At 38.1% G+C, this 24,651-nt stretch overlaps 2 protein-coding genes across 5 annotated transcripts in view; one reads left to right on the forward strand and one right to left on the reverse strand.

Moving 5' to 3' along the window:
* The window catches only part of sntg1 (syntrophin, gamma 1), a 32,065-nt gene extending 23,316 nt beyond the window's left edge, over window positions 1-8,749 (forward strand). Inside the window, exons 13-19 of the mRNA XM_020595759.1 lie at window positions 294-332; window positions 945-1,061; window positions 3,133-3,204; window positions 4,069-4,221; window positions 4,391-4,483; window positions 6,673-6,783; window positions 6,912-8,749. Of these exons, the coding sequence (XP_020451415.1) occupies window positions 294-332; window positions 945-1,061; window positions 3,133-3,204; window positions 4,069-4,221; window positions 4,391-4,483; window positions 6,673-6,783; window positions 6,912-7,094 (768 nt within the window). The 3' untranslated portion in view covers window positions 7,095-8,749. The remainder of the gene's footprint in view (window positions 1-293; window positions 333-944; window positions 1,062-3,132; window positions 3,205-4,068; window positions 4,222-4,390; window positions 4,484-6,672; window positions 6,784-6,911) is intronic.
* Window positions 8,750-15,485: 6,736 nt separating this feature from the next.
* Window positions 15,486-24,651, reverse strand: part of pcmtd1 (protein-L-isoaspartate (D-aspartate) O-methyltransferase domain containing 1) — a 14,336-nt gene continuing 5,170 nt past the window's right edge. For all 4 annotated transcript variants that reach the window (XM_020595928.1, XM_020595929.1, XM_020595930.1 and 1 more), the window contains exons 2-6: window positions 19,220-19,666; window positions 18,662-18,764; window positions 17,713-17,884; window positions 16,396-16,519; window positions 15,486-16,093 (exon numbers count right to left, since the gene is read on the reverse strand). In XM_020595928.1, coding sequence (XP_020451584.1) covers window positions 15,711-16,093; window positions 16,396-16,519; window positions 17,713-17,884; window positions 18,662-18,764; window positions 19,220-19,526 — 1,089 coding nt within the window. In that variant the 5' untranslated portion in view covers window positions 19,527-19,666 and the 3' untranslated portion in view covers window positions 15,486-15,710. The remainder of the gene's footprint in view (window positions 16,094-16,395; window positions 16,520-17,712; window positions 17,885-18,661; window positions 18,765-19,219; window positions 19,667-24,651) is intronic.

Genomic DNA, 24,651 nt, shown 5'->3' on the forward strand with positions numbered 1-24,651 from the left:
TATTACCGCAGAGAGAATGGACTTTTTTTAAATGGATTTTTTTTTTTTTGGAAGAGCCTCGGGTCCTTGTGGAAATGACTCTATCTGTCCCTTTTTGTAATTTGCATGCATTGAATAAACGAAGTAGCTCCAATAGTGGTTCTTCACTGCTGTGTTTAATGTGCTAGTGTGGATACTTATTTGTTCTTAGATGGATTGTCCTGAAAGTCTTTTAAATTCTGCCAGTAATTGGCGCCTGATTGTTATCAGAAGATAATTTAATGAATTATTGATGTTTTTGTTCAATTTAACAGGTAAAGAAGATTAACCGAAATTTTCCAGTTAACCAGCAGGTGAGTAGTTTTCTTCATGCTGCAGCTGAGCTCCTGCTGCTTGTTGAGATTTTCGTTTTCCTGGACTTAATGTAATTTATTTTGTATCTTAAAAATTTGACATCTAACCAGGGCAGGCAGTCAGAGAACGAATTCAGTTCCATCTTACCAGCTATTGCAACACGAAGAGAGTGTTTGCATCATTAAAGCCCATCCACTGAGAGATGATCAGAAAACAACTTAAGTGCCTTCAGTCAGTTAACTCGGTGTCATCTTTCAGTCTAAACACGATGAGTCCTTACTTATTTATTCTGGTTTTGACCTCATGGAGACGTGTGAATTCACTCGACAATTCATTTAAGAAATTTAACAGCATGAGACGGTACTGCTTGTCCCAAAGCTTTCACTCGCTTGTTTTGCAAATCCATCAAAGAACTCCAAACAGAAAAGCAAACATTTTACTTGGGTTGCAATCACCCTGATGTCAATAAGCAGTGATGGTGTCTAAAATTGTGTCTCAGATGCTTTGCTTTCTTTTTCTTTTTCTCTGTGTTGGTCTAACCTCTTTTTTTTTTTTTTTTTCTAAGATAATTTTTCCTTTCTGCCACTTTTGCTTCTTAAACCCTCTGATAGATTATCTACATGGGCTGGGTCGATGAGAAGGAGCAGGACTCCGTTCAGGACCGAATGTATTCACCAAAGTTCCTTGCTTTGAGGGGTTCCTCACTCTTCAAGTTTTCAGCACCTCCTGTAAGTTTTTCAATCTTTATTTGTTTTACACCAACTTCTTCTTTAAACCATAACGCTGTGTGTTTTAATCGATGTTGCTCAAATCCAAAGGGGATTTTTCATTTGATGTTAATGTATTGTTCATGGAGAAAACGTTTTCCTACTGGATAACAGGAAGCGGCTTACTCATGATCATTTGTGCTGCATTGATCTTCCTCCTGATTGATGACGATCATTAAATTTGTTTACATTCTGCCAGTGACTTAAGTGATTATGACAAGAGGGTAAGCTGTCAATGGCACTGGAGATGGGAGAAGATTGATAGATAACTGCAATTGCCTGCTCAACTTGAATGTGCTGATATAAATGGAATATGCTAATATTAGTGGATGGTGGAATATAGGAGCCTGCTTGTTCAGACGTCAAGATAAGCTTCTTTATTACAGAACACCAGTAACCCATGAGAAATATTTCCCCTCAAGTGGCGAGATGACAGTTTTGAATTCAGCAGCCATTCATCACTAAACCGTGCCCGAAACATCGACTGTCCAAGCACAGCTTAGCAACTGTGACTAGGAACGAGGCTTTGGATTTCTGTACATGTTGATGTGATGTGCCTAGGTTTGTAGTAAGAGCCATATTCAGCTTGGGTGGTACCTTTTTTACAACCAAAAACACAAAAGCTTTTTGAGGTATCTCTGAATATTTTCATTTTCTGCTACTTCTTGCTTCAACTTCACTATGTTTAAGAAAAAAATATAATACTTTTTACTCACCTTAGTTATTTGATAACTTTAGTTAGCAGTTACTTTTCAGAATGAGATGAATAAAACAAAGTGGTATAACCATAAGACTTTTTTTGATCCCTGGTGGGAAATTCATAAATTACCCAACAGTATGTAAAGTTATAAGGTAGTTAACGTTAGCCTTTACAGGCTGCAACATTAAATGTACACGATAATTATAGCCCAAAAATATTCATTCATGTATAATGTGCTGTTTTGCAGAATGAGTACTTTTACTTTTAGTACCTAAAGTAGTTTTGATGCTAATACATTTGTACTTTTACTAAAGTAACATCTTGAATGCAGGACTTACTTGTAACAGAGTATTTTTACAATTATCACTACTTTTATTTGCATAAACAATCTGAGTACTTTTTTCACTACTGCACAAAAGGAATGGGTTTATCTGCTCTATCGTAAGACATTTGTTTGTATGTCAAATTTTACGAGGCTCTGGTCTGAGGAAGTTAATAGTCCAGCAACTCCAGCCAAACTTACATTACATTAGATGGCATAAAATGTGTAAAACTCGCTGGTTAGTCCTCATCCTCAAAGTCCTTTGTCGTTTGAAAATATATACATGTTCTTCGTTAAAGATCCCCCCCTGGAGCTTTTGACCTCTAGTAGCACTGTGAAGTAGTTTTTAATGACTGGACCCCAGTTTCATTTATCCCCTGCCAGTGGCTTCAAATTATTCCAGTGGTGGCTATAATATGCCAAGATTGGCTACAGTGTGCCAACAAAAGTTGGGAAGATGTTTTGCTTAGTATGGACTTGATATTAACAACGCTGGATTTAAAACACTTCAAAATGTTGTCTTTGCAAACACTTTATGAGGAAAGAAATACATTCTACATTTGTTAGAGCTCAGCACACACACAGTTAGTGAGCCACTGGAGTCAAATTGTGCTTGTTTACAACAAAATTCCACAGAACACTTGTAATTTCCACATCTTCCATATGGATCATCAACCAACTCACTGAATTTTAGCATTAGTGTTAGTGTTGTTTATATTGTCTAGCTACAGCAGGTAAATGCTGCTCACAAAAAAGCCAGGGTTGTTGCCTAGATTTACTTCGAGCAGCCTGCTTTTATTTACTTTGTGATACTGATGGTCTGTGCTTTCAAAAATCATTGCGGATTTCGCATAGTAAAATGGAAAGCTCTACAGGTGTAGAGCTGTGAATTAAAGGGGGCAGGGTTTAGCACACAGGAACCGTGATTTCCAATTTCTTCTGCTTTCTTTCCCTTTCATACTGTAGAGTTGTTTTCCAAATCCAATACAATGTGTATGTGACATTTTCAGGTGACAACGTGGGACTGGACCCGAGCAGAGAAAAGCTTTACTGTGTATGAAATAATGTGCAAGATTTTAAAGGTAAAGATGGCTTTTTTTTATTCATTCCTTGAACATTTAGAGAAGCAACAGTAGATACACTGAGACAGTTTAAAGTAGAAAGCAGACTCTGAAGAATGCACTTACAGGTGGGTGTCAAATTAAAGGAAAAACCTGAATAAATGAGTGATCTCTTCCAGGATGACAGTGCCCCCATCCATAGTACAAAATGGGTCACGGAAAGGTTTGAAGAGGATGAAAATGGTGTGAATCAAATGCTATGGGCCTTCACAGTCACCAGATCAAAAGCTATGGGAGATTTTGGGCCACATGTTATATAGTGCTCTCCACCACCATGATCAAAACACCAGATGAGGGAATATCTTTTGGAAGAATGGTGTTCATTCATCCAGTCGAGTTCAAAGACATGTAGGGTTAGTGCCAAGGTGCACTAAAGCTGTTGTGGTGGCACCTTACTGACACACTTTGTTGTTTTTTCTTTTCATTTGTTACCTGTCTGTTTTTACTTCCTTATTTGAATGTGTTATTCTTCAACCCTTGCAAAGACGAGGTTTAGGTTGCTTTGTTCATTTTCTGCAGGTTTGAGGTCACTTGAATTGGACTATGAAAATGTATCTGTAATTCATTATCTATAAATATTGCCTAAAGTAACATTGTAGTAAAACATAGTTTTGTTCAGAATGCATTATATTGATGCAAGTGTCGAGGATATAGGAAATAAGAATTCAAGTACCCATAAATCTGCAGAATGCCGTCTTACTCTGTCAGTGTGAGATAAACCTCCCTTTAGCTTCAGGAAACTGCATTGCTGTTGCTTAGTCTTATTTCCACGTCACTTTCCCATCTGCACCTCATCAACATGGCAGTCGTAATGTCTTATCTTAGGATAATGACCTTTTGGACAAGAGGAAGCACTGCTTCAGTGTCCAGACAGAGAGCGGGGAGGACATGTTCTTCAGCGTGGAGCTGGAGTGCGAGCTGCTCATCTGGGAAAAGGCTTTTCAGATGGCAACTTTCCTGGAGGTGGAGAGGATACAGGTCACCCCCTGAACACTATGTGCAGAGAATTTTGATGATTTCAGTCTAGCATGTGGTTCCAGCTTGGCCGTTTTAGTGCAAAGATAAATAATGCTCATATGATGCTGTCAGCAGAGCAAAAGAGGCTTTTGTGTCCTTTTGGGTAACATCTTGTTCTCCTGTTCTGTAGTGTAAAACATATGCCTGTATCATGGAGAGCCACCTTATGGGTCTTACGGTTGACTTCAGCATGGGCTTTGTGTGTTTTGATGCAGCTTCAAAGGTGAGTTTCAACCAGTTCTTTATCATCAATAAAAATATGGAGGACAGATCCTTTCAGTGGGACATTTCAGACAGCAGTGTTGTATGTAGTGCAATGAAACTAATCACGATGGCCCAGCTTCTCTCTTTCTCTTTTTTTTTTGGTGCTGCTAACTTGTTCTGCACTGTGTGCATTTTGGGAGTATGAGCACATTTGTTTTGACGGCTGGTTCCCCCTAGTTCAAACCTCTCACTCCTGCCTGCATTTCGTTTTGGCTTTTCCCCAAGACCGAGAGCCATGCAGACTACTCCACTGATGCACATTATGTGGATGAGCAGGACACAAGTGCTGCCATGTTGTTCTTGGAGATTTTGGCCATAATTCCTGAAATGTGAAGCAACACTGTCCCCCAAGGACAGTAAAAATATTGCTGGCATATGGTTTACAGAGAGAAATACACAAAACACAATCCATTACATTGTTGTAATGTTCACCTTCAAGTGGTAGTAGCATGACTTTACCAATCCTAGTGAAAAAAGAGACTAAACCTAAAATTATCTTAAAAATATCAATTTCAGTATAATTAATAGCACAAAATACCATCCATTTTATAACCAATTTAAATGAATACACCTAAAACATGATTGCTGGTGTCAAGGCAGGGGTACCTGAGAATACACCTTGCTGGTGTCAAGGCAGGGGTACCTGAACACATCTAATAAGGCTGTGGGGTTACAGAGGAGCGGAAACTGGAGTGAACTGCAATAACATAGCTTTCACAAAAATAAAACCAGGCTTTACCCATGAGAGTGTACCTTTATGAGGAAATAAAATAAAATGGAGTCCTTGATGTGGAACATGATATACTGTAACATTATATGATAAAGAAAAAGTGCCTCTGACATGAAGGAGATGGAGATTTCATTACCGGTGCCAAGGTTAATGAGAGGCAGACATATTTTTAAAGGCAAAGTAAGAAAGTAACATCCTTAACGTTACACTCTGATAATGTTTCATAATTATCTGACCTGATTAAAAAGTAGTTGCTAAAAAGATCAGTGAAGTTTTTTGTATAAACATTACTTTTATGCCCTAATTAAAAGTGTTTGAGGAAGAAAATACAGTAAAAAGTAAAAGTAGCAATACCATGCTCTAAAATAGCCCACTACAAGGAAAAGTCAATATTAAATTTATCAGCATTTACTTAAAGTATCAAAGTACTAATTTTACTGCAAATTTCCTTGTCAGTGTCATATTATTAGGCCATGTATTTGGATATTTTAAATTAATATTACTGTTGCATTAAATGTGTATGTTGTTTTTTACTGCTGTGGTTAAAAAAATATAAGATCATATGTTCATAGTGTAGCTGTCCTGTCAGAACCACCACTGATGAGGTAAGGTTTTGTTTCAGCTTTGTGACAATGCATTTACCGGCTAATCCAGAAGGGTTTAAAATAGTTTACTTAGCTTAAGTAGGAGGATTTTCTCAACCCACTAAGCAACACTCACTCTTTCAGTTTATCAGAAAAATTCTAACTCACCAAACTTAGACATACATGGTTTTTACTGGACAAGTAGAGTATGAAATTGTAATCTCAAAAGTAACTATAGTGTCAGATAAATGTACTAGAATAAAAAAAAAATAACATTCCCCTCTGAAATAGTGCAGCAGAATTAAAGTCATATAAAATAGAAATACTCAAAGTACAAGAACCTTGAATTTGTACTTATGTACAGTAAATACATGCATTCTACCACTTCTAATTAATCACACTGACAGTAATTATTATAAAGACAAGAACAGTTTTACAGTATGTACTGAACAGACACACTCGTGAACAACGTGGCCAGCTGTCAACCTGAGGAGTCGGTCTGGTAACTGACTGCCGTCTTGCTCAATGTGCTTTTGTTTTAGTCAGTTCAACACTAATTGAATCACTGAAGTGCTTCTGTATCAGGTGAAATTGCTGTAGCTTGTTAAATTTCCCAGTGGCAAAAAAATAACAAGTTTATACCTCACAACAACTTGGTCTGCTGATGTGCCCCATTTCTCACTGGATCCATGTGGATTTTAAACATTCATTATTCATGAAATTGTGGCCCAAAAATAAATTCACAAATCAGATTGCACTAAATAAAGATGTATGTGTTATATTTATGTTGTTTAAAGTGAGACTCATATAATCCTTGTAATGTCTATGTCTCAGGCAGTACTGTGGAGATACAAGTTCTCCCAACTAAAAGGATCATCTGATGATGGAAAAAGCAAAATCAAGTTTTTATTCCAAAATCAAGAGTCCAAATCTATCGAAGCAAAGGTAAGTAGCTTGGCCAGATGTTGAGTGTTGCATGTCCGAAAGAAAAAATATTATTCAACAAAGCAACAAAGCTATATGGAAAATAAATAACCTATAACTTGAGCATTGATGTTTTTGTTCTCTTCCAGGAGCTGGAGTTCTCAAATCTCTTTGCTGTGCTTCACTGTATTCATGCTTTTTTTGCTGCCAAAGTTGCTTGTCTGGACCCAATGTTTGTGGAGAGCCAAGGCACTGCAACTACCACTGGGATTCCTTCTCTTTCCAGTATCTCGTGTAATTCACAGACACCAAAACTGAAATACGCAACTTGACAGGTGCTGCTCTCTCCAGACCCCTTTTTAAAAGTTGTGGAGGACAGCTGTATACACTGGTGAAATAAAGACCTCTTTCGTATTGATACACTTGCTTGCGGCAGCATCAGATTTTTGGTATTTCTGGAATAATCGTGAACCTGCACACAAACCTCTACTTCACAGAAAGACTATGGATGATTAAAAAGACTATGTGTGATTAAAAATGTTTTTAAATGAAACTGCCCTTCTCTTGCTCCTCAGACATCCTTATAATCAACACATCATAAAGAACAGTGGAGTTCTTTGCCTAGATTTCTCTGCTTTTCTGTGTAATTTTACTGGAGATTTGGAGTTTAAGCAAAATATATTTTAGCCTTCTTTCTTCATATCAGGCGATCACTTCTACAAGGATATTTCTCAACACTGGGTATGATAATGTAGTATGATGGCGCTTTCTATATTTACTTTTTTTTGTTCTTTAGGTGAAGATATTTACCTAGAGTACATTGGTATTTCACTTAACGGTTAATTTTATTTTTCACTCATATACTGTATGGTGCACTCAACTAAAAGTTTAATTTTAGTATCAATCTAATCTTGTAAAACATTTTGATTAAATGCAATTACATATCTCACTGGCAGAACTGGTGGAAGAAACGGTCTAAGATTGGCGTGTGTATGAATATGCTAAGTAATCTAATTTCTGTTTCTCTGCATGTGATGTACAGCACATGCAGAGAAACAGAATACACAGTAACCACATCCTGGATTACTGGATAGCAAGGCTGTATGAAACGGAAAGATTTATTAGCTGGATGATGAATGACACCATCCATCCAACCACAATCTCACAAATCCACTGTAAACATGATTAAAAGCACCTTACGTGATATTTAGAGTCCCCCCTCCCCCAAGAAAACATATGTAAATAAACAGTGACATTAAAATTATCTCAAAGAACTATGAATTATGGTGAGGGATTACTTGTAAGGATTACTACATTTGTTAATCTGATGCGCAGCAGAGATGACCAGGTAGACGACTCGTAACCTTGTGCTCTCTTCATTGTTTACTCTGTGGACCAATTTAAAATAATACATTTCAGCTATCCTGTATTTTTGAAATATTTTTTTAAATCTCAAATTGTAAATACAGTTTTAAAAAAATAAAATGTTTTCATTGACAAATGAAAAAAGACAATAGAAAGATGTAGCATTATGGCCTTCTAGGGTGTGAGATGCCCCCGCAGACTCCACCCTGTATTAAACTGTTTATAAATGCAGCAGAGTGACAGGTAAACTATCATGTTCAAAAAAAGAGTTCAGGTCAATTAGCGCAATTAGTCATGCTCTTACCTCCCATTTACAAAGTAGAATCCAAACACAAGAGGCTCATGGGTAAGTAAACTCCAGAGGATAGCAAATTAAATGGGGCCAGCCTAAAGTGCTTCATACTGTGCGGGCTTGTTAAGTTGAGTGTCTGAGGGACACTAATGGGGGTGCAGTCTATGCAAGGAAAAGTCTGAGTGACGCTTTTGTCCTTTAAAATGATCTTGGTCGCCTATACTCTTATAACAGAGGATGTGGGGGATGAGGTTTGTTTTATTTTTTGCTGAGGTTTTATTAACAAATATGCTATGTAATAAATTAATAAATGAGACCTTTTATAACAAGGCTCACTTGTGGTTGATTTTATTTCTGACAATGTATAAGTATTCCACCAATTTTACACACAATTAATGCTTATTACCTTATTTTTCATGAGGACTAGGCCTACTCAATATTTTCAGCAATTCTTAAAATATTCTAAGTATACCTAAAAAGACTTTCTTTTTATCATTCTCAAATCTGATTTTTGATTTAAATTGATTGCTGAGTTAAATAAGAAGATGGACACCACTTTCATATGGGTCCATTATGGCCCGTTTGCTAATTTACTAATTAACATATCATTTTTGGCTCTGTTTTCTGTCATGATGCTAAGATTTATGGCAAGCCAACAGGCTCAGCCAGTGTTTAAGACATGTTAACCTGCATAGTCTTGACACGTCAACACACAAAATAATTTTGTTTCTGCAAGCAACCGGTTCACTGGTGATTTAGAGGGACACCACAAGTTAATGAATTGTCTTTTTAAGGACATGATGGCGTGTTTTTTGTGTATGTGTAACTTCTATACTTTATGAAATATTCTGCTATTTTTTCCAATATTTTTTATAATGGAAGGAGAATCTACATGTGTGCCTATCCAGCAGATGGATATCTCGGTGGTTCAAGATCTGTGCGCTTGTCTGTGGGTCTGTGGGACAATAACCATCAGCTCTTACCAACACTTCAGCTTTCTTCAACCTTTCCTGATGTAAACAGTTTTAATCCAGTGTCTGTTTTATTTGTTGTTGCTGCGCATCTCTAAAAGCTCAGCAGTGCCAAGACTGAGTTATGCTTCTTTCTTTTCAAGCATAACAAGTGTTTGTATCAATATGGAAGTACCTAAATACTTGGTGTTGGTTTACAGGTGAGAACAGTTTAATAATAGTGTTAAATAATAATAATAATAATTAAAAACAACATTGAAATTAATAATCATATGATTAAATTCATTCATTCATTCATTTTCTACCGTTTGTTCCCTGAGCGGGGTCACGGGGGGGGCCTGATTTAATTGTGTACAATATATATTTGCATAGACAATTTGTGAAATCATTCGAGAAAATTAAAACTCAAGTCATTTTAAAATGGTATTTCATGATTCTTAATAGAGTTTTTAGGGATTATTTTTATTGTGATTATGGACATTATTATTTCAAAGTGCAATTTTTCAAAAGTCTGTTTTTATTTCATAATGCCTTTTTATGTCCTGTTACTACGGTAGCCTGGATGGGACATTATGTTCATGCTGCTGTCTGTAACTCTGCAGTAGATGTGCTCTTGAACACAGTAAGTCTTGAACATTTCAAAGCAGAAACTTTATACTTATAGAGTAGATGGTGTAATAGGAATTTGCATAAATGTACATTTTAATGAGGGGACTGATTTCACAAAAACTGCATGTTAACCTAACACATTCAAGTGATTACCAAATAGATACCATTGTGCAAAAAAGTATGTATGTTGGTAGGAAAATAACACATAGAATGCAGCAAATTGCAGTACAACTCACATTACCAGTACGAATTCTGACTATTGATATATCCACCGATTAGACATAACATTATGACCACTCACAGGTTAAGTGAATAACACTGATGAGCTCGTTACAGCCACCTGTCAGTGTGTGGGGTATATTAGGCAGCAAGCCAATAGTGTCAGAGGAAGAACAGAGGGTGAACTGGTGACAGGGTCATGGATGCATATGGCTCACTGACCATGAGGTTGACCTACTGTAGCTCTTTTGCAATTAAGTTTTAAGGTGCAGTGTTGTGTGTATGCAGATGCTTAGCTCTTACTCTGAGGTAAAGCAGTTGAATAAATGTCTAATTTCAAGTTCATGTAGGTTACTTTATCTAGTGTTGGTGAGAATTTAATTAATGTTAGTGTGTAGTGTTGGTAAAACTCTGTGAGCAAGAAGCCTTTCGGGCTGAAGGTGAGCCAGGCGTCTGCCCTCTAACTAGCTCCATGTGTGGTTAGTCTTCTGATACACTATTGTTTTGCTTTAGCATGTTCATTTTTACAATGAAGTTAGTTGTTAAAACTTTTCTTTTAGGAAATTTTGCCATGACTTGGCAGTAACTAGTCACCTATCCCCTACTGACTCTGTAGTTTGACTGCCAGGCTTATGGGAACGCTGTTGTTGCATATTGAATATATCTGGACTGGATTAACGTTGGCACCTTCTTGTTCAACAAGTTCACCAATGTTTCAAAGACACTGGTCTTTGACATGGATTTCTTTGTTGTAATGGAGAAGCCATTTTTAGGTAAGTACGTGAGTATTGAGTTTTTCTGCCACGTCTGTAAGACGGAGCCTCTGTTTAGATTGAAATCCAGACAAACCATCAGCTGCCAGTCTTCATTAATGAATGGACCGAAAAGCCTGTTTTGTTTAAATCAAGATCATATTCAAAATGGACTACAACTTGCATTGGATGATTCTGCTTTTAAGATTTCAGGTCTCTTAATTCTTCACTGTACTCCATCTTTGCCCAAAATTTCAGCACATGTAAAAGAGGGTAATCTGTGTGGGAGAAGTTTTATACAGGCCAATAAAGCAAAAAAAAAAAACAAAAAACAAACTCTGACTCTGGAGTTGAGCACAAGTGGCTTTACGAACACTGTCCTCATGAGGGTTGACAGGAATAAATCTTCCCAGTTGTCTAGACCATTGTAGTTTCAAGGCAGGCTGTGCGGGAATGTGCAGTCTGGGTATGGGGAGACACAACATAGACAAGTTTCTCTTTACAGAACAAAACTGTGGAGGACATGCTGCTGAAGCATGCAAAACAAAAAAACTGCACATCTTAAGTATACAAATATTCTACAAGGTTGACTGTAGTAAAGTTGAGCTTTAAGTGACTGAAAAAGAGTTACTATAAAGCCTAATTGAGAGAATTGTTTAAACTACTGCTATAAAATTCATCACTGACATACACCAGGCATAACATTATGACCACTGTACACTTGTCTGCAATTCAATCCAACACTTCTGCCATAACATTTGTGTTTAGGAAGCTTAATGTTTTTGGGGAGCTTGTTATAAATTCAATTATGTTCCTTATTGAGGTCATAGTTAAAGATGATGTTGTACTGATCTACTTTATATTCAGAGGTGTTCCTAATATTCTGACCCTCATGTCAATGGACAGGACAAAAAAAAAAAAAATACAGATGCCTCTGAATATAAACACTTGAGGTTTGCTAATGTCCCACATTAGCTGTCAGCTAACACTAGATAAAGTATCCCACCTGGAATAGAAAGGATCAATTTGGACAACTGTGTTAACAGGGAAGCACCTGCCTGCTGCCTACATACAGAACACAACACATGAAATGTTTACTACTTCCCACCCCACCCCACCCCCCAATTGCGACCCACCTGACTAGCAAAGCAGCTCCGCTAGCCCATCTTGATTCTTCACTACAACTAAACTTACAGAGCCGCCACTGGAAACTAGAAGAACCCAGCTACCACCGGATTGGATGATTTGACTCTGCTCTGTGATAGGACTGTCACTGTCCAATCAGATTCAGGTGTGATTCACACTAAACCTCAGTACTCCTAGAGTTGTATGTGCAATTTGCTGCTTTGTCTGTACACAGATGTTCACAAACACGCTTGTTTTCAGTGCCTTTGTGTAACAAATTGTTTACAGATTTTATTCACACGTTCAAAAATGCTTTTATGTAAACTCTTTCCTACGCATGCTCACAAAAACTATGACCATGTACATCCATTACTATTTGTACCATTAAATTGCCATTCATTTGACTAGCAGGCAGTACTTGGTCACACTTGTTAAGATTGGTGTAATGCTGTGTGCCACCACTAAAGGGCAACCTTACTGTGTGCAGAGGAGAAGGAACAGGAAAAAGAAAAGTTGCAAGATGTCTTAGGCAAAACTGTGGCTTATTCCTACCATTTATTTTTTAAATAAAATCTAAACCTACTAATATTTAGTATTAATAAAGAGGGGGTTTAAAATAAATACTGTGCAGAGATACATGTAAGTATTTACAGGTTTCAGCTGCTTTGGCAAGGAATGCAGCTTATCACACATTGTCAAATGTATTTTATATCTAAGGAATCATAACCAACATAGCCATCCCATTATTTATAGTCAAAATGGAAAGCATCTCCCTGCTAAGGGCCCATGCTGTATATTGACCATGCCCTGATAGGAAAGCGAAGCGAACCCAAACCTGCCATACCAAAGTCAGAGAGTGTTAACCACCAAGCTATCCACCTGCTGTACAGGCACACATTTAGAACTTTTACTGGTTTCTGCTATTGGTTAAAGCAGCTTAGCAAAGAAAAGGGAGTGCTTGGTTTGATCAAAAGCATCTCCCTGATAAGGGCCCACACGGAATATCGACCACGCTCTGACAGGGAAGCAAACCCCAACCTGCTGTACCAATGCCAGTGGTGTTAACCACAGAAATACTGGTTAACACAGCTTGGCAAGGGAAGGGGGGTGAGGCACACATTTTAATTGCTTAAAACAGAAACATTAAAATTAACATGGTACCACACAGTCACACAGTAAGACCCACACAGCATCCACACGCATTTCCTTCAGGAAATGCATTTGTCTAGTTATATGATTATTATTCCTTACACAGAGAAATGGTACTGTATGTTAATCAAAGTACAGCATATTTTTCAATCACATAAGAAAACATGCACAACCAATTTTACATATCATACAGTGTGTGTGTGTGTTGAGGGCCGGATCCTTCATCACATAATTCCTCAACATCATGTAAAAGCAAGCTTTATTTCAGCAGATCAGTACATTGGCACTAGTGTTTCTACTTTGTATCTGCTTTTCATGGTGATTTACCATGTTGGACATACGTACATACTTGGGCAAAAAACAACAACAACAACACAGACATAGTACGCCAAAAAAAGAGCAGTTACAATGATAAGAAGAGGCATAATGTGATTGTGATCTTTATTTCTGTGCCAAACATTTTACGAAGAAACACATTTTCAAAATAAACTGCACACAGTATGAGAGGTCAACCTAGGCCTGATACACAGTAACAGGACTGTTTTGGCTCTTGACAATTTAACGTAATGTAAGAGAGCAAAACTGATTATGGCTTGACTGGGTGTCATTTTTGTAGTCGAATCTCCTCCACATTAATGTAATCACAGCAGTTCCATTAACTTTGGTGCAAGGCGTGACCTGAGAGTCGAGGCTGTAGGTCTCCTGCTTTCAATACTTAATGTGCTCCCTAATTAGCAATTTCATTTCAGATAATATTATATAAACATCCAAACCAAATAGGACTATTTTGCTATTGGTAATTATAAGATGAGAAATTATTCCATTATTGCTTACTTGCAAAGCTTCCCAATGAATTAAAAACAATTTTCAATATTACCTCTTCACACAATAACTAGACAGAATAATGAGCCCTGTTTGCAAACATTTTTTCAATTCACCAGAACAAAAGAAAGACCTATAGCACTAATATAGCTTACCTATTTAACAAACAGCAGTGGATTGTTGATCTACAGAGTTCCCAGTGTCAAGATACAGTACAGCAAGAGGGTGCTACAACAAACCAAATGCAAATTAAACCTGTATCATATGATAACAATACCCATCTATATATATATATCACTTTTTAAATTGAATATAATATCAACAACATTCAACTCAGATTTTGGAGTACTACATTATGCATTCAAAGCAAAATGAAGGAAATTTCTAAGTCTGTGACAATAACGCATAAAGAAAAAGTGACATCTATCAGTGATGTGCTGTTTTCTTTTTCAGTGTGGAATGTTTCTGTAGAAATATATGATCATTTGGGTTCATTTTAGTGTGCCAGAAACTCACAGAAATCCTAATGTGATGGGGTATGCTGGCACTTAAGAACCATCACTATCAGGGAAGTTCTGCAAGCAAATTGTACTTAATCAGGATTTACATTACAAGTTCAGTCCACAATACAAATCAAGCCTAAAAATGCTATCTTTTTTTCACTTGAGGGCTGCAGATTAAGGTGCTTTGTTGGACACGTCTACAGTCCAGGATACAAAAGGCTTTTAAAATCCTCAACTATTCTGATTTTGCATTGCTGTTAAGAAAAATTGTAAAAAAATAGTACTATGCAGAATTTTAAAATTTCCTTTTTGTCATAACCTTCCAAACTTGATCACTTGAAGCATCACCTCCAGTGACCAGTCATAAGATGCGAAGCACAGTCAGAATACCCAAGACATGTTCAGTATAGCCATGCATGTACTCATTACTAACATCTCCTGTTACTAGTTCCTTCCAAAATAAGATGAAAGTGTGAACCACTACTACACATCATCAGAGTCAACATTATTTTAAACCTCTGATGATTATTTCAACTAATATATTCATTGCTTCAAAAATGAAAAGGACACCACAGAGAGAAGCCTACAACACCTTATCATATCAAGGAGGACATCAGCTACTCATACGCAAAGCGGGAAAAGAAGTGTATGTGTGTCAGCACCCTGTAGAAAAAGTTACATTAAAAGGTGCCCTGTAGAAAAAAAAATTCAGGTCTCTGAATGATCTACTGTAATAGGAAGGTACAAAATCCATTGATCTAAAATGAAATATTTCAGAGTAATGACACAAGTGTTCGTGATTGGCAAGAGCATCTTACTCTTGAGCTGAAAATTGGAGGATGAGGCTTTGTTTGCCTTTCAGCGTCTTATGCTCCTTTTTGTTAAACTGACAGACACTGAAGAAAAAGATTTGAGTATATTACATAGTTTTTTTTTTTATATATACAAATAAAATGAAAATATCAACAAAAACTAACAACTCACAACAATCATATTTTTCAATATTATCTATGACGTCTCTTCCATTGCAGTTTTGCCATCCAGATTTAATGGAAAGAACGCTACATTTGTACTGAAAAGGGTGAAGAAAAGCATTTCAGCAGGTGCTGCACCTGTTAAGAATGAATATCAAGTGAATCAGTCATTTCTCTCTGTAATACAGCAAATATGCTTTCAGTGACTCAGGCAGTGGTAAAGCCATTATTTGGTCTCTCAACACGTTCACTTGCTTGAGGATTTCAATTTCGGCAGCGTCTCTTTCTTCCTCCTCCTCCTCCACTTCCTTGTGTTCTTCTTCATTGTGCTCCTCCTCCTCCTCCTCACTTTCTACCATTTGGGGAATCAGCTGGTTGCCTACAAAAATATAGGCGTTGATGCGTCGCCGCCGGCAGCGCCTGCGTTTGCGTTTGTGGGGGACTCTTTGCACCATCCCCTTCCCCTGACTGTTCTCATTGGCCAGGTTTCTCAGTGTGCGGCGAATGTAGATCCGTGACAGATCCTGAAGGCTGCGGACAGTCACTGGCGCTGAAGGCAAAAAGAGATGACAGAATCCTTGAGGAGAATATGCCACAAAACTAATAATACTCCCAACAATTGCAACTAGGTCAGCATAAACATGTGAGACCATTAAAGAACAAACTGTCTCAGAATTAACTTTAAAACTCTTGAAGAAACAGCTGGAGGGCAAGCTTTATATGCCAAAATGAACATTGCTTTAGGAATAGTATAATCACATCACTTTGAAAATATTACCTGCTTTACAAGAATGGTTATGCATAATAAAACAAAAAAAACTCAGGGTTTTTTTTTTTGTTTTGTTAACTTACGCAGCTGGACTGTGTCAGGCTTCTCTCCATCAGCTCTGCTCTGCTGGACCAAGGGGGCAAAGGACACCGCCAAGATGTTTTTGCTTTCCCATGTACATTGACCAGTCCTGGTTATTTGGGTCAGCTGTATAAAGATACAACATCTGACCTCAACAATCCCAAATTACTGTGCCTGCCCACACCTTTCTGACAGACTGGAAGCAGCAGGTGAGCCTGCTGCCGTTTTCCCTGTACACAAACAACTACACCTCAGGGGACCCCTCTGTCAAACCCCTGAAGTCCGCAGATGACACACTGGTCATCTGTCTCATCCAAGTCGGCTTACAGATGGTCCTGCGGTTCGGGTGTGACAACCTGGAGCTGAAATATGCTCAAAACAGTGGAGGTGACCCCTGACCCGAAAACAGGGGGATTTGTTTCTTAATGTTGCTTCTACAGTTTACATTAATATCTGACCATGTCTTTGAAGAAACTCATCATACAGTATGCAAGGTTTTGTTATTTGTCCACTCTGGAGAATCATTTTAAAAAGCTCTGGTGGAGGTGGAGGGGTGGAAGATGTTGGCTTGGTGCATATGAAAGGCCATGTGAAAGAGAAAAATTATGTATTTTGAAAATTATTCACATTAGTGTAGACATGATCCAAATGAACAGGGGTTATAGTACTTTCATGGTGTTTAGCTCTTCCAAAGGCCCCTGATCAAAATTATATTTAATTGATTTCTACACCATGATTCATAAGTGTGTGGGCTATTTTCCCTTCTTCCAAATGCCTTCTACCTGATTGATTTCTAATAAGTGCTTTGTACTCTCTGAACTCACTTCAGAGTACACTCAGACCTTGGTGAAATAACTACCAATATTATAGAACATTAAGACCTTGAGTCACAATATCTAATCCAAGCCAGGGTTTAGTTCACTTCAGCTCCTTTTTTATTTCTTCCCTTAAATTGCCCAAAGTCCTTGACCATGAATCTGTCAGGGTCTGTACTCTCCTTACTGGAAAAAGTTTCCTGTTGACCATTTTCTTCACCAGGATTCAAAATATCCTGAATACACTGTAACATGGCCCATCATCTGGCCACACTCACATGTCCACCATTTTGAATAAAACTTTTATTTATACAGCCCTGTGTGTACTTCTTACATGGCTGCTCAAATCCAGGGGCAGTTGTGGCTAAATAATGCATGTGAAAGTTGCATCATCAGTCTTGAAGGTCAAAGCTATTTTACTTTGTTTTCCTTAATGTTTTAGATTTTGCACCAACTTTCATAATGTGCTGATTCTGTATCATTTTGCTGGTGTGTAGCACTTACCTGATCCTCTATAGGCATCACAAGAATGCCTCCGATTTTGAGCAGTACTTTCATGTAATTTTCATGGTCCTTCTGCACTCCAGCGCCACAATAAATGCGATCATATTGGTGACTGTCTGTTGAGATTTCAAGGCAATTCCCCACTACAAACACAGGTTCGCAGAACTCAAACCTGTGAAAAAAAAACATGAGTACATGAAATATAATAACCAAAGATGGTAAACGAATTTTCTTGCTTCCAAGTTCAGCATCACATTTGTAACAGCTGTGACAGGTTTATGCAAATTAGATGAGCAGAATTAGACAGATTTAAATGCATTTAATTTGAAATACAAAGTCTTAAGGTTCCGAGTGGCAAAACTGGTAGATAGAACTATTGCTGTGGCTACAACAAAACCACTACTTCTTTAAGGAATAGTTTGACGTTTGGGGAAATGCAAAGATTGATATAACTCCCGCAAATGTTTGGTAAATATAAGGCTACAACTAGCAGCTAGTTAGTTTAAATTTGTGTCAAAATTGAACTGGCTCTGTATGAAGGTAAAAAAATACACTGAATACCAGAACATATAAAGCTCTGCCACTGATAATATAGCTTGCTAGTTTAATTATTACAAAAAATGAAGAGTTAAAAAAATACAAGTAGCTATAGATAGTCTCCATTGGTTGACAAAGAACTAGCTGAGAAATAGTCTGACTCATAACCCCCCCGTAAATGTCATTTTTACAATTCAGTTTTTGTACAGATTAAACAAACAAAATGCAGCTTGTTAATTAATGAGCTTTACAGATGCTGGAAGGGCAGAGTCAAAGTACTGCTCCTCAGTTTCTGCTAAACCATGCTAACCATCTGCTGGCTGTAGCCTTACATTTAAGAGGACACATAGGGGAAAAGAAAAAACAAACAGCATATGCCCCCAAAATGAAATGCTCTAAAGGATGTACTCACTTATCAAAGCTGTCACTATTCTTTATGAAATCATCCAGTTTCTCTCTGGCATATTCAACCACATCCTTATGGAGTTCAACTCCGTGGTTCACACCAAATGGTCCTTGGAAAAGAACAGGAACAATATTAGCTTTATATCAATCACTGCATTGCATGTCCAAGTGACTATGTTATCGTCTACAGCTGAAAAATTAAGTTTAATCAATGTCAACTGAAAGAAAATCAGCCAGCAATAATTTTTACAATTGAGTTAATCTTAACTGATCATTAGTTTTCTAGTAAAGTGGTAAATGTTGTCTTCCAGATTGTCAAATTTGCTGCTTTTCTTGGGCATTGGACTACTGGCCTGGTAAAACAAAATTTGTAGACAGTGCCTTGGGCTTTATGTATATTGTAATGGCCATCTTTCACAATTGCAGTCCTAATATCAATGATGATAATTTGTAGGCACACTGTACTTTCCCATTAAAATGTGTTTTTGCAATTAAATACAGAATATCTGACCACTTCCCCCTTATGACACAAAAAAGCTGTGGGAAAAGGGTACATCATGCTTACCTATGATAAGGCCAACCATTGTGCTCAGGTATCCGGTTCCACTGCCCAAATTGAGGAAAGACAGTCCTGACTGCAGTTTCAGGGCCTCCATCACCTCAGAGTATATACAAGGAGCAGAGAGGTGTATGTTGCCATGTTTCCATGCCAAGTCTTTGTAAGCACTGTCCCGGTAGCCATCCAGATAGTAGTCCCCACGGTCTATGGCCCGAAAAGCCTGTTCAACTTTTTCTGTGCGAATATACTGAGCCTCTTTCAGATTATCAATGAGATCGTCATTGTCCTCCCCAGCACTCACAGCTCCTCCCATGGCAAAAACACAAAAGAAACACAAAGGCCGAACGTGTACTCAGGATGAGTAACTCCTCCTCAGAGTGACATGGAGGATCCTGCTGCTGTGACTCCTCAGGTGTCAGTTCAGACAATGGTCATGTCCAGGCAGCAGGTGACCTGAGAAGAAAAAAAAAAATAAATATGAGATGGCAATATGCTAGCTAGTGAATAAATTGTCTGTTAGTTTTATTAATACTGTCCCCTTGGACTGTGTTATAATGAAAAAATTAACACCCATGAAAGAAAAACAAACAGCTGACTCAGTAGCATACTATGCTACAGAATAGGGATGCTCCGATCCGATATTCGTATCGGGTATCAGCGTCGATATGAAATAAAATTCTAGATCAGGTATCGACGACAACTGCCCCGATCTGAGAAAAAACTTTTTCTAGGCAAGTTAACGCTGCACTGAGACTGCACAGCATGTTGCATCTTGCACACGTGGTGTGCTCAGTCCTCATGTGATCAAACTAACAGCATGGAACGAGGCAGAACATCTGCGATCTGGAGATACTTTGTGACAGAAACGCCAATAAGTTCCGTCACTGTTTGTAATATATGCAAGGTTAACGTTCTGAGGGGTGGCGGTAAAACGTCGAATTACAACACTACAAATTTAATAAAGCATCTACAGAGATTTCATCCAAACGAGCACGCAGAGTTCAACGAGCAGAACAAACAAAAGCGAGACAGAACGAAGCAACTAACTTTGGAAGAGACAAAGGAAAGAACACAGACATTTCCGCCTGAAAGTGTGAAAGCAGCAAAAATAACTGAAATGATACTGAACTTCATTGTTTTGGATGGGCAGCCGCTTTCCGTCGTTGTAGACTGCTTATAAACCACCTGGAACCCCGGTACAACATGGTGAAGCGGAAATATTTATCCGAGACTGCTCTACCTGAACTTTACTGAAAAGTGTGCAAACACATCTCCGAAGAGATGGATGTCAAAGCGATGAGTTTTACAACAGATATTTGGAGCTCTGAAGTGTCCCCTGTGTCACTTTTAAGTTTAACTGGTTGGACATGCATTTTGTACCTCAAAGTGCCATGCTAAATGCAACAAACTTTCGTGGGTCACACACCAGCGACGCGATTGCATCTGCCCTAAGGGAAATACTTGACAAGTGTCAAATTCCGCTTGGCAAAGTTCATGTTATTCTTCAAGACAATGCCAATAATATGAAAAGAGCCATGGACATCATGGGGGTGCGCAGTTTAGGCTGCGTTGCTCATACGATGCAACTTGTTGTTAACGAGGGACTTCTCTCACAACGCAGCGTGAGTGATGTCATTGCTGCGGGAAGACTCATTGTTGGGCTATTTTAAACATTCTCCTCTTGCATATTCCCGGCTGCAAGATATCCAGCTTGAGATGAACGTGGAACCAAAATGCCTCCAGCAAGACGTTAGAACAAGGTGGAATAGCACCTACTTCATGATTGCAAGCCTGTTGGAACAGAAACGAGTCCTGTCCGCCTATGCTGCTGACCATAACCTACCCACAACTCTCACAGCTAACCAGTGGGCCTTGTTTGAAAAAAACAAAGATCTGTCTCGAACCGTTTGAGGAGTTTACTAGGAAGGTGAGCTCAGCCACTGCATCTGCTGCTGATGTTATCCCAAGTGTCACTGTTCTTAAATGAGTCCTCTCCATGGAAACCGAGACCGACGCTGGGATAAAAACTATTTAAAAAAAAAACCCTCCTAGAAGCCATCGACAAACGCTTCAGCACAGTCGAAAATGAACTTCTGTATACACTTTCATCTCTGCTGGACCCAAGATACAAAGACAGGTAGGACTATATACTTAAACTATTAATAATTATTCTCTCTTATACACACACACACACACACACACACTTTGACTACTTATTTAGCTGAATTAGTCATTTTCTCAGACTTACACTGTGACTGCAAAAAGATGCTATGATGTAAATTAAAATTTAATAGATATAGAATAGAATCAACATAGTACATGTACACTATGTATTTTACATATATTACTTGTATTTCAGATTTAAAGTAAGGATAAATGTGCTACTATTTGCTATATCTATGATATACTACTACTATGTGACTTGTGCACAAGAAATTTAACTTTTTCAGATTCTTTACGAGTGCAGAGTCCGCAAAGCATGGAAAAGATGTACTGGCCAAAGAACTGGAGGAAGACTTGAGTTCTACAACAGATCATGGAGCATCAGAGATTTTGGAGCCACCAGAAAAAGCCTCCCGGGCGGAAGCAGGAGAAGCTCCATGCAGAAGTGAGAGTAGCTTCATGAGAGAATTTGACAAAATTCGGGAGGAGCAGGAGGTACCTGGTGGTGCAGCAAGCTGCTCCAGCACTGCTGTCCAAATGCATGCATTTTTTACAGAGGAAACAATTTCTGTTACAGACAACACATACAAATACTGGGAAGTCAACCGCCAGCGGTTTCCTAGCCTTGCTGTTGTGGCCTTGAAATACCTCTGTGCACCCTGCACTAGCGTAGAAAGTGAAAAAGACTCTTCAGCAGTTTCCTCTATCCTAGATGAAAAGTGAAACAGACTGACAGCTGAGAGCCGAGATGCTTGCTTTTCTAAGCAAGAACCTGCCACTGATGCTCAAGACTGAGCTTGATACAGTACATTGTTAAACAGGATGTTAAATTCTTTTGCCACTAAAGAATAACAAAGAGTGCCTACAAAGTCAGTAAAGTTATTCATTTTTCCGTAGTTTAATTTACAATGGATTTTGAATGTATTGTTCCACTGACTAAACTATTGAGATGTTTTTTTTTTTTTGTTTGTTTTTTACATGTGCAGTTTTACTAAGCTAAAAAAGCTAGTGTTTTATTCATCTGTGTTGGCTGTTACATTTTTTTTGCACTAAAGTAACACAAACAGCTGACCCACTAACTGAACCATTATAAAAATGTTGATTGATGTTGTTATCAGCTGCTTTTGCACTGGATGTGAAATTCCTTGCACTTTAATTTTGAAAGTCAAGCACAAGCTAGTGAAGTTGTTGTGTTATTCAGCTGCTTTTGGATGTCAAATTACTCTTTGCACTCTGGTTCTGCTTTAATAATTTAATAATGAATAATTTGTTAGTTTATTTTCTTTTACAGTGTTATGACATTGTTCATGTAGAGCCCAATGCATTGCACAGGGATGCATACAGTTAATTAGGTAATTCAGCACTTTATAAAAATTTTACTTAGATATCGGATCGGTACTCTGTATCGGCCAATACTGAATCCCAGATATCGGAATCGGAAGCAAAAAAAGGTGGAGCAGAACATCCCTACTACAGAAGTGCTGCTCCAAAAAAACCTAACATAGCTTCTTTTTACCTTTATTTAGACAGGGTAGGTTATCTGAGAGGCCACCTCTCTTTTACAGGACCGCCCTGATCACATTCACAGTTACACACATTCACACCCGGAAGCTACCCAGTACAACAACAATCTGAACTCCTGGCCCCTGAGGAACTGCTCCAGCAGAAGCACCCAAGTAATTAATAACCACAATTATGCCTGCATTGTATTAAGATATGCAAGTTCAAGGGCCCTGGTATTACACACGGATAAGTGACATAACATACTAGGTTAATTAGTGACACAGAGCCATCTTTTATATAATATATTAAACCTGTGTTTTCCCTGCAAATACAAGGTTAGGTTACTTTATTTATACCCGTAGGTAAATTTGTCTTGCAGTCAGATCAAATGACATCCTTGACACATTCACAAAATACAAGAATAAAATACAACACAACATAAAACCTGGCGCCTACACCGAACATAATAAAAGTACTCAGGGCTCCACCAATCAAGACATAAAAGAAAGAAAACATCTGAAGAAAACCTAAAATTACTTACAATATATTACTACAGCCTATTTAACTCTATAAAGGGCTGCTAAACCTAACTGTGACTCCCCAAGCAAGTGACTAGATGACTTAATTACTTGCTCCAAGGATTTCCTCTGTCTTAACATTATCTGACAAAACCATGACACTAGAGAAAACGATAAAATAGATTCAATAAAAGCTCGATAAAAACATATTCATTAAGGTTCGGTCAAAATAAAAATATGCCATTTTCCTTAAGCAATGCAGACGTTGCTGACCCTTTTTACACACACACACACACACACACACACACACACACACACACGTCAAAATATGTGCCATGAAAGAGCTATTTAGCTCATAAAAATGTTAAATGTAAAAACACACACACACACACACACACACAATAATAATAATAAAAAAATAAAATGACATTTTTCTACATGCACACGGTAATGTGTATCACACCCACAACCTGGTGTAAGCATGTTTGCCCACGTGTCACAGTATTTAGCAACCCTTTATTGAGACATATGTCATTTTATTTTTCTGTATCAATATAGGCTATATTGTGACAGTCAATGGCAGGCTGGTTGGCTCATCTAATGAATTAAGTATCTGACAGCAAAGGCTATAAAATCATACAAAATTTAATAAAGGTCACTCCTGCTTGTAGAATAACATTACCCATAATAACCTAATTTGCCCCGAGACATTAAAGGAATAACTACCATTGCATAAAGGATATAGAAAATGTAGTGTAATAGCCTGCAACAGCCCTGCAATAAGTCTTACTATCATGAGGATTAAAAGTTTATATTTTGTTAAAACCACTCAAAAATGTTCAACTTTATGATCAATTTGGAGGTTTGTTTTTAGCAGTTTAACTCCATTGCATCTTGTAGAAAAGTGTAATATTTAGTCTTCTCTCAGTGGCATAAATTGGATGGAAAAAATATTGCTAACTATTCTCACAGTCTGTCCATAAAAATAATGAACAGAACCGGTGACAAAGGGCAGCCCAGTGCATGTTGGACTCCGGCAGGGCTGCCCTTTGTCACCGGTTCTGTTCATTATTTTTATGGACAGAATTTCTAGGCGCAGCCAGGGGCCAGAGGGAGTCCGGTTTGGGGACCACAGGATCTCGTCTCTGCTTTTTGCAGACGACGTTGTCCTGTTGGGATGAGAATCAGCACCTCCAAATCCGAGGCCATGGTTCTCAGTCGGAAAAGGGTGGCTTGTTCCCTTCAGGGTGGTGG

This window comes from Monopterus albus, unplaced genomic scaffold (genome assembly GCF_001952655.1).
Source record: "Monopterus albus unplaced genomic scaffold, M_albus_1.0 scaffold28.1, whole genome shotgun sequence".
In the NCBI taxonomy this organism is placed as follows: Eukaryota; Metazoa; Chordata; class Actinopteri; order Synbranchiformes; family Synbranchidae; genus Monopterus; species Monopterus albus.